Source organism: Suncus etruscus, chromosome 10 (genome assembly GCF_024139225.1).
Source record: "Suncus etruscus isolate mSunEtr1 chromosome 10, mSunEtr1.pri.cur, whole genome shotgun sequence".
Lineage (NCBI taxonomy): Eukaryota > Metazoa > Chordata > Mammalia > Eulipotyphla > Soricidae > Suncus > Suncus etruscus.
The window spans coordinates 87864387-87878395 of NC_064857.1; the positions used below are offsets into that span (position 1 = coordinate 87864387).

A 14009-nucleotide genomic window follows, 5' to 3' on the forward strand; every position below is an offset into this window, starting at 1 on the left:
GGGATATATATGCTACAATCCCTATATCCATAAGTTCAAACTGTTTTGCTTTGTTTTGTTTTGTTTTGTTTTGCAATGCCTGGTATCAAATTCAGGGCCTCACACATGCAAGCCATTCTTACCACTAAGCTACATTCCCAACCAATAAAATCTGTAAAAACTAAAACTAAAAAATTGGTAAGGCTTTAAGTCTCAGAGACTATGTTGCTATAAAGGTAAAAACAAACAAAATTATTGTTCCAAGAGAAGCATGAATAACTAGAGGAAGACTACAGAGGCCAAGGTTAGAGAAAAATAGAAAAGCAACATAGCATAATGAAAAGAATACCAATTCTGAAGTCATATATGCTGAGTTCAAATTCCAGTTCTACCGACTACTGGTGGCAAAATCTTGGGCAAGCTACTTAATCTCTCTTCAGCTTGGTTTCTTTACCTGTGAAATGGGAATAATACAAACCTCACAGGTTGTCTTGAGCACAATGCTGATATACTGATGGTGTTCAAAGACAGGAACTATATTATTTTATTTTTATAAAACAAACAAGTTGGATGATCAGAATGAGAAGCACATCACTAGTGAAGCTGTCCTATGCAGATCCCAAGTAAAGATGGCCTACTAGAGCAACTGAAAAGGAAATTTAAATTTAACCACTTTTAGTAACTTCTGAATTTTCCTTGTAGTGAATCCCACTACAACCTGATGAAAATCGATAAACTTTCTCTTCGGTTAATATATACATTTCTACTAACACTTCTTACCTTCTTACTCATTTATCTAGTATATACACTTCTTTACTCTATTTCGAAGAAGCTGTTCTCTTATAGCACGCTTCTAACAGATCCAATCCTTTTCTTCCCATATGTCTCCTCTTTGCCTTTGTATGTAATCTCTGGTCACTTAGGCATTCTCCCCATCATTCTCTATTCCCGCTACTGTTCGTTTCCAACATAACGAACACTGTCATTGATACTGCTTCTAAACCTTCCTCCTTTATTTTCTACTTTCTTCATTTTAGAAACCATAGACTTGGGGAAGAATGAATTAGCTCTGATGATTATAAAGGAGGACGGGAAAGGATAACAGAAGGAAAAGATTGGATATAGAGTATTATGGGACACAGACTATTTCTGGCTTTCTCTTATCAAGTAAAAACCTTTTAGCACTACTGATAGTACCTAATTGCTATCCTGGATAAATTGTTTTGTCTCATAACCATTATTCTATGTAATAGCATTAAGAATTCTCATTAGGGAGAAGTACAAAAAATCAAATTTCTAGTTGAAAACAGGACCTTTAAGGTACTCTCTGTTCACTCACCTGGCTATGCAGTGACTCTGTATCATCCCCAGAAGCACTGACTGGCTTTTCACCACTCCCTCTCTCAGTCTGAACTGTAGCATCTTGCTTTCCAGAGTTCTGGTCCACTGTACTCGTCCACTGTTCACAAACATTCTTTACAGTCTGAGTTGCTGCTGAAACAGTTTCTGGGGCCGACAGGGAATGTTCTATTGTCTGGATTCCTATGTTATTTTGGCTGGGCCTTTCAATCAAAGCCTTAACAGGTTTTTCCCGATTATTATTTTGTCCTTCTTGCTGGCCTTCTGGGACACCTGTCTCCATTGCTTCCTCTTGAGGACTAGATGACCTCTGTATAGTCATCCGCTGGGAGAAAGGAAAAGTATGGTCCCTGGCAGGACTAGTGGGTTTCACAGACTGTTGACTCTGTCTGATCCTTTCATCAGATCCCAATTTTTCTTTGTCTTCTTGAGTACTTGGAAAACGAAGCAAGTTCCCCCTGAAAAATCAATCACATGAAAAGACCAATTCAAGTAATCAAGTGTGCATTAGTGTAAATACAAAAGAGAGCCATAATTTGATATTTCAAGAAGTGTGGAAAAGGGAGAAAACAGGAGGCTGTTTGCCTAACACTCCCGCAAAAAAATAATGGTTCATAGAACTATTCCACTGTGATAACTAAATATGATCAGTGGACTGACGATAACACCGGGAATAAGGTAGCTTGCGTTGCATGCAGCAGAACTCAGCTCAAAGCAAACAAAACAAACATATGGACCCCCTGAGCACTTCTAGCAGTGATTCTTGAGTGCAGAGCTAAGATTAGCCCCAATCACTGCAAAGTATGACCCCAAAACTCAAAAGTAAAAATAATAACCATATATCTCAACACTATCAACTTCCTTAACTATGATAATTTTGTTTGGTATTTGGGGGTGGGGGGCAAACCCAGTGGCACTCAGAGCATACTCCTGGCTCTGCACACAGAAATCACTCCTGACAGACTTAGAGGACCATATGGGATGTCTGGAATCAAATAAGGGTCAGCCACATGCAAGATAAATACCCTGCCCATTGTGCTATCTCTCCAGGCCCAATATATTAAATAATTCTTAAAAGATGTTTCACTTTATGAATGGTTCTAACAATTCTTGTTTGTTTGTTTTTGGGTCACACCCAGCAGTGCTCAGGGGTTACTCCTGGCTCTATGCTCAGAAATTGCTCCTGGCAGGCTAAGGGGACCATACGGGATGCCGGGATTTGAACCACCGACCTTCTGCATTCAAGGCAAACACCTTACCTCCATGCTATCTCTCCGGCCCAGTTCTAACAATTCATTAAAAGATTCAATCACATTCTAGGTGTTACTCATTCCTTTTAAATGTATTTTTTAAATGAGATAAGCAATTACAAAGCTGCTAATGGTTTTCAGTCATACAATGTTCCAACACCCACCCCTTCACCAATGTACACTTACGGCCACCAATGTCCCCGGTTTCCCTACTGCCATCCCCCTCCCCAAGACTGACTCTATGGAAGACACTTTTTCTTCCTTCTTTCCTTCTATCCTTCCTTCCCTTCATCCCTTTCCTTTTTTCTGTCACTATCACTGTATCTTTCTCACTATCACACTCCCTCTCTTCCCCCCCTCCTGTTTACCTTTTAGGCACTGTGGTTTGCAATAATTACTGAAAGGATATAATGCATATCACTTTATGTCCTTTCAGCACCTAGTTCTTATACATATTGATCATTTCTAATTCTTACTGTCATAATGGTCCCTTCTTTGTTCGAACTGCACTCTCTAACTCTTCCCTTTTTGAGGGAACTCACACCTACAGCTAGCAGTGTTCAAGGGTTACTCCTGGCTCTGTTCTCAGGGGTCATTACTAGTGTTGTTTGGGGGACTATATGGAATGCCAGGGATCAAACCCAGTTGACTGCGTGCAAGGCAAATTGTCCTTACCCACTATGCTATTACTCTGACTCCCTCACCCTCTCACCTATTGAATAACTTTAAGAAAAAAATAAATCCCTATCTGTGAAGAATAGGACTGCAAGCAAATGGTATCTAGATAACTAACCACTTCAGAATAAACTGGCTCCTCAAAAACTATTCTCAAATTACAGTCTACAGGGACCAGAACATAACCTTTTATGTAGAATTCAGAATAAAGTTCACTTTTTGGTGGGAGAAACACATGTAAGATGTTCAGGGATTACTCCTCACTCAGTGATCTTCGATTACTCCTGGATGGTGCACAGGGGTCTACATATATGTAAGGCCAGGGATGGAACCATGATTGGATCTTTGCAAGGCAAGTATTTTAACTGCTTATCTTTCTTCCCCCTAAAATTAGCTTCTAAACAAAGTTTGATTTTGTTTTTGTTTTGTTTTGTTTCTGGGACACACTAAACAGTGTTCAGGGATTACTTCTTGTTCTACACTATGGGATCACTCCAGTCAAGTTCATGGGAACAAATGAGGATCCACGTATCAGATCTGGGTTGGTTATATGCAAAGGAAACACCTGTACTTTTTCTTAACAATTTATTAGGCTGTTTTTTCTCTTCCCTTAGTTAACCAGAAAAATTCCTCTCTCTAAATCTCCACTGTGCCTACCTGCAACATCAGCTATTCTAGTAGATTTCTATTAAGTATTAGAAGTCAAGTTTCATCACAATCTCATGTTAGCATCAGTGTTTCAACTAGTCATTTCCTCCCACAACTGACTCCTGAATAGAAGTTTGAACTGAGCTGGCCCTACTTATACATGGATTATTTTTTTTCTTTGGGGGGGGGGCATAAGGATGGGGTTTAGACCACACCCAATGATGCTCAGAGGTTACTCCTGGTTCTGCACTCAGGAATCACTCTTGGCATTACTCAAGGGCTGGAGGGGCAGGGCCATATAGGGTGCTGGGGATCAAACCTAGTAGGGTGCAAGGCAAGCGCCATACAAGCCGTATTATATCTCTTAGGCCCCATCTGGATTTTCTATTCAGATTCCAAATTCATGATAAGACTCGAAGTGGAGCATGTCTGGCAGAAGGGCCTAAATTTAACCTTGGCACTACAAGATCCACCCAAATTCCAGTACCACGGATTATAGCCCTGGTAACCCTAGAGCACTAAAGCACCATACCTAAGCCCCCAAACATCAATCCCTACACATCTAAGTCAAATGTAACTTGGTGTGACCCCAGGGGCACTTCTACCCCCAAACACCACTGGATATAGCCAATAAATAAAAATACTTGCCTGATGGGTGCAGAATGGGAATCTTGACTTCGAGCCTCATTATGTTGCCGAGTTTCAGAGCTAAACACAGACACGGTCTTCTGAGGACTAAGACAACCACAGTGTTAGTTTTGAAAAAGAAATAACATATTTTCTTTAAATCCAGAAAGTCAAGTCAAAATGAAAATTCCTCATACTTGTTTCAAATTAGCATAATAAAAATTCTCAAGGATGATTAACAGGGTATCTGACAGAAAATTCTATTAAATACTTTTAAGATGCAATCAGTAAAATCTTGAATGTAGGAAAGTCTATAAGACAAACAGCTATAAGACAAAAGACAGCTGTGGGAGGGCAGGGGGGAGAGTGGGAGAGATATTAGCATTTGCTTTGTACAAAGTCAGATTTGGTCCCCCAAGCCCCATAAGGTCCCCGAAGCCCTATCAGATTCCTAAGTACACAGGCAGGAACATCACCAGGTATGGCCCAAAAAACAGAGAAAAAAAAAAATTCTGGGAGGAAATCAAAAAGGATATATAGGGTATAGATTAAATTAGATTTAATAGGAACAGAGAAAGTATACAGTGGATAAGGTGTTTTTGCTTTGCATATGACTGACTCAGGTTCAATCTCCAGCATCACAAAGTACCAATCAGGACGAGTAATTGAATATCTTTGGGATTAGCCCAAAACCATTGCTTTACTTAACTGCAGAAAAGCAATGACAATTGAAATATTTCTTTTCTGACTTATTTATTTGGGTTTTGGGGCCACACCCTGTGGTGCTCATGGTTCTGGCTCTGCACACAGTAATTGCTTCTGGCAGGCTCAAGGGACCATATAGGATGTCAGGGATCAAACCCAGGTCCATCTTGGGTTGGTTGCGCAAGGCAAATAAATGCCCTACCCACTGTGATATCACTCCAGCCCCCATTTTAAACATTTTATCAGTTTACTTAATGATTTCTGTGGCAACCTCAAAAGTGAAAACCAAAACGTTTGCTGGTTTGTTTTGTGGTGCCAGAGATAAATTCAGGGTGTCACATGCATAAGGCTCTAGTTTTCTAATACCAAGTTCCTCATATAAAAAAATAGAAGCAGGGGCCCGGAGAGATAGCACAGCGGCATTTGCCTTGCAAGCAGCCGATCCAGGACCTAAGGTGGTTGGTTTGAATCCCGGTGTCCCATATGGTCCCCCGTGCCTGCCAGGAGCTATTTCTGAGCAGACAGCCAGGAGTAACCCCTGAGCAACGCCAGGTGTGACCCCAAAAAAAAAAAAATAGAAGCAAGCTAAAAGGAGTGGGGGATAGAGGTGGCAGGAGGGAAACTGGAGACATTGATGGTGGGGAGTGCATCTCTGAAGAGGTGGGTGTTGGAACATTTTATGACTAAAATCCAATGATCAACAACTTTGTAACTATATACTGCATGTCATTGATTCAATTTAAAAAATAGTAAGAACAACTTATTTTTGAATACCAGTGAATTTTATTTTATTTTACAAACCACTTAATCTAACCCCTGCCTTAATTTTTTTCCAGTACTTTTTATTTCCCCATTCTGTCAAAAGATAGACGTTTCAGTAGCATATCCTCTTCTCTCTTAATAGGCACATGAACAGAATTAGTAATACAATGCAACTGGCATACAAGTCTATAAAAATCAAAGAGATTATTTCTTCAATTTATAACTAAGGACTCTAAGGCATTTCTCTTTTGATACAAGAACCCATAAAACAAACTTCTCTAAAAAGTATCTAAGTTGGGCCAGAGAGATAGCATGGAGGTAAGGCATTTGTTTGCCTTGCATGCAGAAGATTGGTGGTTCAAATCCCGTCATCCCATATGATCCCCAAGCCTGCTAGGAGCGATTTCTGAGCACAGAGCCAGGAGTAACCCCTGAGCACTGCCGGGTGTGACCCAAAAACAAAAACAAAAACAAAAAAAAAAGTATCTAAGCTTAGATCAGAAGATTTAGACATAAGAATAATTTTCAACTGAGTCAAAGTTATTCTACAAACATGCTTTATGTGAAACACATAAATTTCACATAAGAAACATGTAAAAGGCCAGACATACAGTACAGCAGATAAAGATCTTGCCTTGCATGTAGCCAACCTGAATTAAATACCTAGAACTTCATATGGTCCCGAGCCCCACCAGCTGTGATCCCTGAGCACAGAGCCAGGAATAAACCCTAAGCACCACCAAGTGTGACACAAAAACAAAACAAAAACACAGTAAGTTTTTTTTTAATTTTGCGTTTCCTTTTATTTATTTTTTGTCTTTTGGGGCCATATTTAACTGTGCTCAGAGATCACTCAGTAACACTCCTGGTAGTATGAGGGGACTATATGCAGTACAGTTATCAAATGGGTCAACAACATGCAAAGCAAGCATCTTATCCTCTTGACTATCTCTATGGTCCAAAAAGTTTACTTTTTAAAAATCCAAATTTCAGGGCCAAAGATATATAGTTTGGTGGGTAAGGTACCTGCCATGTAAGCAGCTAACATGGATTCAAACCCCAGTATTCCACAGGGTCCCCCAGCACCACCAAAAATAATCCCTGGGCATCCAGGTATACCCCAAAACAAAAACAAAAAAGTCCAGATTTCTGAGTAGAGACATGCTTTATACACAGGTGGAACCAAATGACTACAAGTATTACAAGAGAAAAAATCCCAAGCAACGCTGCCAAGTAGCCTCCATCACTGTCAAGTATCACTGTCTTAGAATATAAATATAAAAATCCAGATTAGAGGGGGCTGGAAAGATAGCACAGCGGTAGGGCATTTGCCTTGCATGCAGCCAACCCAGAACGAACAGTGGTTCGAATCCCCATATGGTCCCCCTGAGCCTGCCAGGAGTGATTTCTGAACAGGAGTAACCATTGAGCACTGCCAGGTGTGATCCAAAATATTAAAAAAAAAAAATCTAGATTAGACTTTAAAGATGTTAGATTTTGGGGTTTGGGGAGGCCCCATACCAGAGCCTTTCTCCCTAGCCTGGGGAGTGCTGGGAGGCTTGGCAGGCCCCCAGCCATCCTTGTCTTTTTCCCGACTCCAGGCCTTCCCTGGGTGCCAGCTCAGATGGCCAGAAGTGGGTTCAGGTGGACTCTTAGTGATCCTCAGGTTCCCCCCTCCCTCCGTACTCCAGGGGGGAGGTGCATGGGGAAGAGGGCGGGCAGACATCTGGCTTCCGATTTCGTCCTTGATTCTGGAGACCAGCTCTTGCCAGGTATAGGGTTTTTCTCCCCTGGACTTCAGTCTTTCCCTGGGCACCGGTCTAGGTGGACTCTATAGGGTCAACAGGCTTTACCCCTATCTCTTCCTACACAAATGGGAATGCGCTCTGGGAGGAGGGCAGGCTGTTCTAGCACTGGTTTAAATTGGGACAGTCAGTGGAAATTTTTTCTCTTTGTTTTCATATTGATAGTATTGTGTGCATATATTCTATATATCCATAATATCCATCTTGTATTGGGACCTTGATACTGCCCTAACAAAGCTCATTTCTAATATTTTACTGCCTCAGTCCCAACCCTTACTTCCCCCCATCCTCCCATGTAGGTGCAGCTCATGACATGAAGCTCACCACATAGAATGATAAGTGCAGTTAGAGAAATAGCTACACTGAAAACTATCATAACAATGTGAATGAATGAGGGAAAAAGAAAGCCTGTCTCGAGTACAGGTGTGGGTGGGGTGGGGAGTAGGTAGATCTGGGAAATTGGTGGTGGGAATCCTGCACTGGTGAAGGGGGGTGTTCTTTACATGACTGTAATCATACAACTACAATTATATTTGTAATCACGATAATAAAGATATAAAGATAATTAAAATAAATAAAAAAATAAAGATGTAAGATTTGACCATAATAGTTCACATGGTAACAATCAACCTTTACAAAATGATACCTCTTCAGGTACATTTTATTGTCAATACTTCGTATTTTGCACCTCATTGGCTTAACTTATTCATAGTATATGCCTCGCCTGATTTTAGAATATCAACAAAGGCTGTTAGTATTTTCATGCTGAATGACTCATGCAAAACAAAACAATTCTACTCTCACAAGCCACCAGAGGGCAAAACTTAACTACCAAAGCCTCAGGCTGAGGTCATATTCATCCTGAAAGTATTACAGCATTCATGACAAAGCAAAAATAATGGTTCAAAGAGACTGTACAAGAGAAAAGGGCCCAAGTCCTTGAATGAGCAGGTGCCTCAGAAAAAATAAGGCCTAAGCTATCTCTCCTGCTAAATTACGCTGCATTTCTGGGGTCAGAGAGATGGTAGGGAGCTTCTTTTGAATGTCATAAACCCGGGTCCAATTCTGGCACCACATTTTATGCCCCAGGCCCACCAGAGTGATTCCTGAGTACAGAACCAGGAGTAACCCCTGTGTTGGTGTGATCCAAAAATAAACAAACAGTGCATTTCTTCATCAACAGCACCAGCAATCTTAGTCTCTTCAACATAATGGGGAAAGAAAAAGGCATACCCACATAAACAAAAGACAAAAGGAAAACACATGTAAAAACATTATTCTACATATTGCACAAGTTTTATTGAACTTAAAGTATTAGTAGGAAATCTACTTAGACTCAACACATTATTAAATGTTTCATGCTAAGTTTCAAGTTTTTTCCTCTTAACAAATCATTTTCCTTATTACCAATGAGCAGCTTTATACATTAAAACTCCTCTAAATAGCAACTATCTCAGTTACCTGGCAACAGCCTCAGCAACAGCAGCAGATCTGCTTTCTCTTACACCAATTGTAGGTTCTGAATAAAAACAAAGGTAGAGAAAATTAATATAAAAGTAGAAGAAAAAAAAGAAACAATTTAGTATATATCTAAAAACCTATTGTACCAGTATTTGCAACAAATGAGAAAGATATAAGGAGTAAGAATAAGCAAACAAAGTTTTGTTTTTTGTTTTTTTGTTTTTCAGTTTTGGGGCCACACCCAGCCTGGCTCTGCACTCAGGAATTACAAGTGGCAGTACTGGAATACATGGGATCAAACCAGAGTAGGCCACATGTAAGACAAATTCTATTTCTTGAGTCCCCATAACAAGAAATCTTACATAATTCAATGTTACAAGTTTTTATCACTTCCAAAAAATTTTTTTTGTTTCAAACTTCCTCTAAAAGACTAAGCAAGTTTCCAAATACTGAATGTCTAAGTATTTAAAAATAAAAGTGAGGTATATGTGTTCCCTGGACCTATGTATATGGTGCCCACATGCACATGTCCTCTGCCTCTCTCCACTTGAGAAGTGCACTTCCCTACTTTCATGCAGGGATGTTACCAGGCTCTCTCCAAAAAAGCCTGCATTCTATCTTAAGCACATTTCTTTCTTTTCTTCAGCATCTTTCTTTGTTCCTTCCTTTCGTTCCTCCTTCCTTCCTCTCTTCCTCTCTCTCACTCCCTCCCCTCCTTCCTTCTTTCTCTATCTCCCTCTCATCCCTTCATTTGAATTTCCAAATAAAACCTATTTTTACTTCGAAAATAAAAAAGTGAATCTTCTCTTAAAACATCAATCTCAATCTTCTCAGACAAGTCAAACTAGCATAATAGAAAAGATTTTGCTTTTTAATCACATCTGGCAGTATTCAGGGGTTCCTCCTGGTTCTGCACTCAGAACTCCTTCCTGGTAGTGCTTGGGAGACCATAAATGCTGGGGATCAAACCTGGGCTGGCCACATGCACAGAAAATGTCCTACCTGCTATGCTATCTTTCGAGGCCCCACCCCTATTATTTTCTTTTAATTTGAGAGGCTAAAGATAGTACAGGAGTTACAAAACATTTGCCTAGCATGCTGTTAACCGGGGTTTGATCATAGAGTAATATATGTTTGATCACAGGAGTAATATATGTGTAACCCAAATACCAAAAAAAAAAAAAAAATTTTAATTACAAAAGTTTTTTTGGAGTTGTTTTGCTGTTTTTGGGGGGTCACACTTGGTGGCACTCAGGGGTTACTCCTGGCTCTGCACTCAGAAATCGCCCCTGGCAGGCTCAGGGGACCATGTGAGATGCTGGGGGAATCAAATCCGGGTCCGTCCCAGGTTACCCTACCACTGTGCTATTGCTCCGGTCCCTATAAAAGTTTTTTAAACTCTAAAGAAAATTAAGGGTAATATTTAAAAGAATTTCATGTTCTCAGAATAGAGCCTCTAATATATAGGACTATATTGTTCATTTATAATTTCAGTCTTAGAGAAAATAAGTTTTGGGTTTGTTTGTTTGTTTGTTTGTTTTTTAGGGCCACACCTAGTGATGCTCATTACTCCTGCCTCTGAACTCAGAAATCACTCCTGGAGCAGAATGAAAATGTGCCCTAGATCTTATCAGCCCCCCACCCCCAAGACTATCTCAAAAGACTTAATGGGAATATCTATACTTTCTTTGGTTTTTGTTTGTTTGTTTTTTGGATCACACCCAGCAGCACTCAGAGGTTAGTTACTCCTGGCTGTGTGCTCAGAAATCTTTCCTGGCAGAACCGGGTGCAGGGATTTGAACCAATGTTCATCCTGGATCAACTAAGTACAAGGCAAACACATTACCACTGTGCTATCTCTCCGGCCCCTATGCTTTCTTTGTATGTTTCTTTTCTTTTCTTTTTTTTTTTTTTTTGGAGGGGGATCATGAGCCACAACAAGTGCTGCTAATGGGTTACTCCTGACTATGCACTCAGAATTCACTCCTGGCGTGGGGGACCATATAGAGTGCCGGGGGATTGAACCACGATCCATCCTGGGTCAGCTACGTGCAAGGCAACTGCCCTACCACTGCGCATTTGCTCCAGCTCCATATGTTTATTTTCATTTTTTGGTTTTGGGTCACACCTGGCAGCGCTCAGGGGTTACTCCTGCCTCTATGCTCAGAAAACGCTCCTGACAGGCTCGGGGAACCATATGGGATGTCGGAATTCGATCCACCATCCTTCTGCATGCAAGGCAAATGCCCTACCTCCATGCTATCTCTCTGGCCCCCCTTTATTTTCTTAGTAGTTATAACTCTTTGTGTGTTTATTTCCAAATGTAGCAGTATAAGAGCTCAGGTCAAAACCACACAGAGATTGTATAGCTTGTCATTTTTACACCCAAATACACCAATCTGGCATCACTTTTTTTTTTAGGTACACTAAAATGGGGGAAATCTTATGTACAGAAACAAATTCTTATCTATTAGGGATAAGAACCCATTTTATAATACAAGGGGGCCTTCCACCCTGAACATTTATCATGGTGATTCGACTTTAACTTCATGTGATCAAACATCGATTGCCCAATCCCAAACCCTGGATCCCAAGCTTAGAATTGACACAATTCCCTGCACCACAACCAGAAATCAAATTCCATTCCAGGGGAGTCCCTAATACCACTCTGGCACCAACTTGCACCAGAGTAGGTTCATACAACACCCTCATGACAAGGAAACAGCAACAACTTGATCTAACAGTGAGATGAAATCAGAAGACCCTCTGTCCTAGGATCTGTGGAAAAACCAAGATCACTAATTATAGAAGACTGAGGGGCCGGAGAGATAGCACAGCAGTAAAGCGGTTTGCCTTAGGCACAGAAGGACTGTGGTTCAAATTCCAGCATCCCATATGGTCCCCTGAGCCTGCCAGGAGCTATTTCTGAGCATGGAGCCAGGAGTAACCCCTGAGCACTGCTGGGTGTGACAAAAAAAAAAAAAAAAAAAGACTACTACAACAACCATGACTGAGCAGAACTTTTCCTGGGACCATAAAGAAAGACTTTATTCTAGACTTTGTCCTAACATCTGTGCAAAAACCAAGATCTCTAATTACAGAGGACTGACTTTGACAACCATGACTGAACAGAACATTTCCTGGCACCATAAAGAAAGACCTTGGGGGGCCGGAGAGATAGCATGGAGGTAAAGCGTTTGCCTTAAGTGCAGAAGGTCAGTGGTTCAAATCCCGGCACCCCATATAGTCCCGAGCCTGCAAGGAGCGATTTCTGAGCATAGAGGCAGAAGTAAACCCTGAGCGCTGCTGGGTATGACCCAAAAATCAAAAACCAAAAAAAAAAAAAAAAAAAGATCTTGGGGTTTGACAAGGAACATGTCCGGTCAGTCTCACGAAGTATGCTTCAAGGATAGAGATACCCTGTATCTCTTAGGCCAGTGGTCGGCAACCTTTTTTTTCAACTGAGCTTAATCTCACCAAAACCACGATTTAAATTTATTTTGAGCCACACAGGGCATGCACTGACAGAGGCTAGGAGCAGAGTCCTGACTCCTGGAGCGGCCGCCCTGCACACAGAAGAGCCAAATTAAAAGTGTAAAGAGCCGGGGCCGGAGAGATAGCACAGCAGTGTTTGCCTTGCAAGCAGAAGATCCAGGACCTAAGGTGGTTGGTTCAAATCCCGGCGTCCCATATGGTCCCCCGTGCCTGCCAGGAGCTATTTCTGAGCAGACAGCCAGAAGTAACCCCTGAGCACCGCCGGGTGTGTCCAAAAAAAACAAAAACAAAAACAAAAAAGTGTAAAGAGCCAAATTGGCTTGTGAGCCGCAGGTTGCCGACCACTGCCTTAGTAGGCCAACGGAATTTCCTACCTAAATTCCCAATATTTACTGTGCCTATGTAAAAATAAATAAATAAAACTTGCTACATCAGCACCTCCTTCTTTTTTTCTTTTTTCTTCTTTTAATTTTATTTCTATTTATAGCTGCTAGACAGAGGCTCCTGCCTGCCTTTTTAAAACAAAACCTTAGAACATGAATCATCTCGTTCTGCCTCAAATTTCTTTTTTTTTTTTTTTTGGTTTTTGGGCCACACCCGGTGACGCTCAGGGGTTACTCCTGGCTATGCGCTCAGAAGTTGCTCCTGGCTTCTTGGGGGACCATATGGGACGCCGGGGGATCGAACCGCGGTCCGTCCTAGGCTAGCGCAGGCAAGGCAGGCACCTTACCTCCAGCGCCACCGCCCGGCCCCTGCCTCAAATTTCTATGGCTTCCTACAAACTCAGAGGCAAAAAAAAAAAAAGTAGAAGATACCCAGGGGCCAAGCAGTCTCAGGAGCAAATATTGTACTTCAGTATTTATTTGAAAATAAATATAAGAATAAATATTGTTTGAGAATAAATGCCTTTATCTTTGGGTAAATTTTCTCATCTATAAAACAAAGATCTAAGTAGCACCACAGAGACCATAAAAAAGCGTCTTCAGTGGCTGGCACAGTAGATATGGCATTTGCCTTGCACACGGCCAGCCGGGTTCAATCCCTGGCATCCCATATAGTAACCCAAGGAGTGATTTCTTTTTTTTCTTTGGTTTTGTGTTTTGGGCCACACCTCGTGACGCTCACAGGTTATTCCTGGCTATGCGCTCAGAAATCGCTCCTGGCTTGGGGGACCATATGGGACACGAAAGGATGGAACTGCAGTCCATCTTAGGCTAGCGCGGGCAAGGCAGATGCTTTACCA

At 41.3% G+C, this 14009-nt stretch overlaps 1 protein-coding gene across 1 annotated transcript in view; it reads right to left on the reverse strand.

Annotated features, from left to right (window-relative positions):
* TP53BP1 (tumor protein p53 binding protein 1) overlaps nucleotides 1-14009 on the reverse strand; it is a 90577-nt gene that overhangs the window by 25455 nt on the left and 51113 nt on the right. Inside the window, exons 15-17 of the mRNA XM_049782526.1 lie at nucleotides 9272-9329; nucleotides 4560-4646; nucleotides 1319-1796 (exon numbers count right to left, since the gene is read on the reverse strand). Of these exons, the coding sequence (XP_049638483.1) occupies nucleotides 1319-1796; nucleotides 4560-4646; nucleotides 9272-9329 (623 nt within the window). The remainder of the gene's footprint in view (nucleotides 1-1318; nucleotides 1797-4559; nucleotides 4647-9271; nucleotides 9330-14009) is intronic.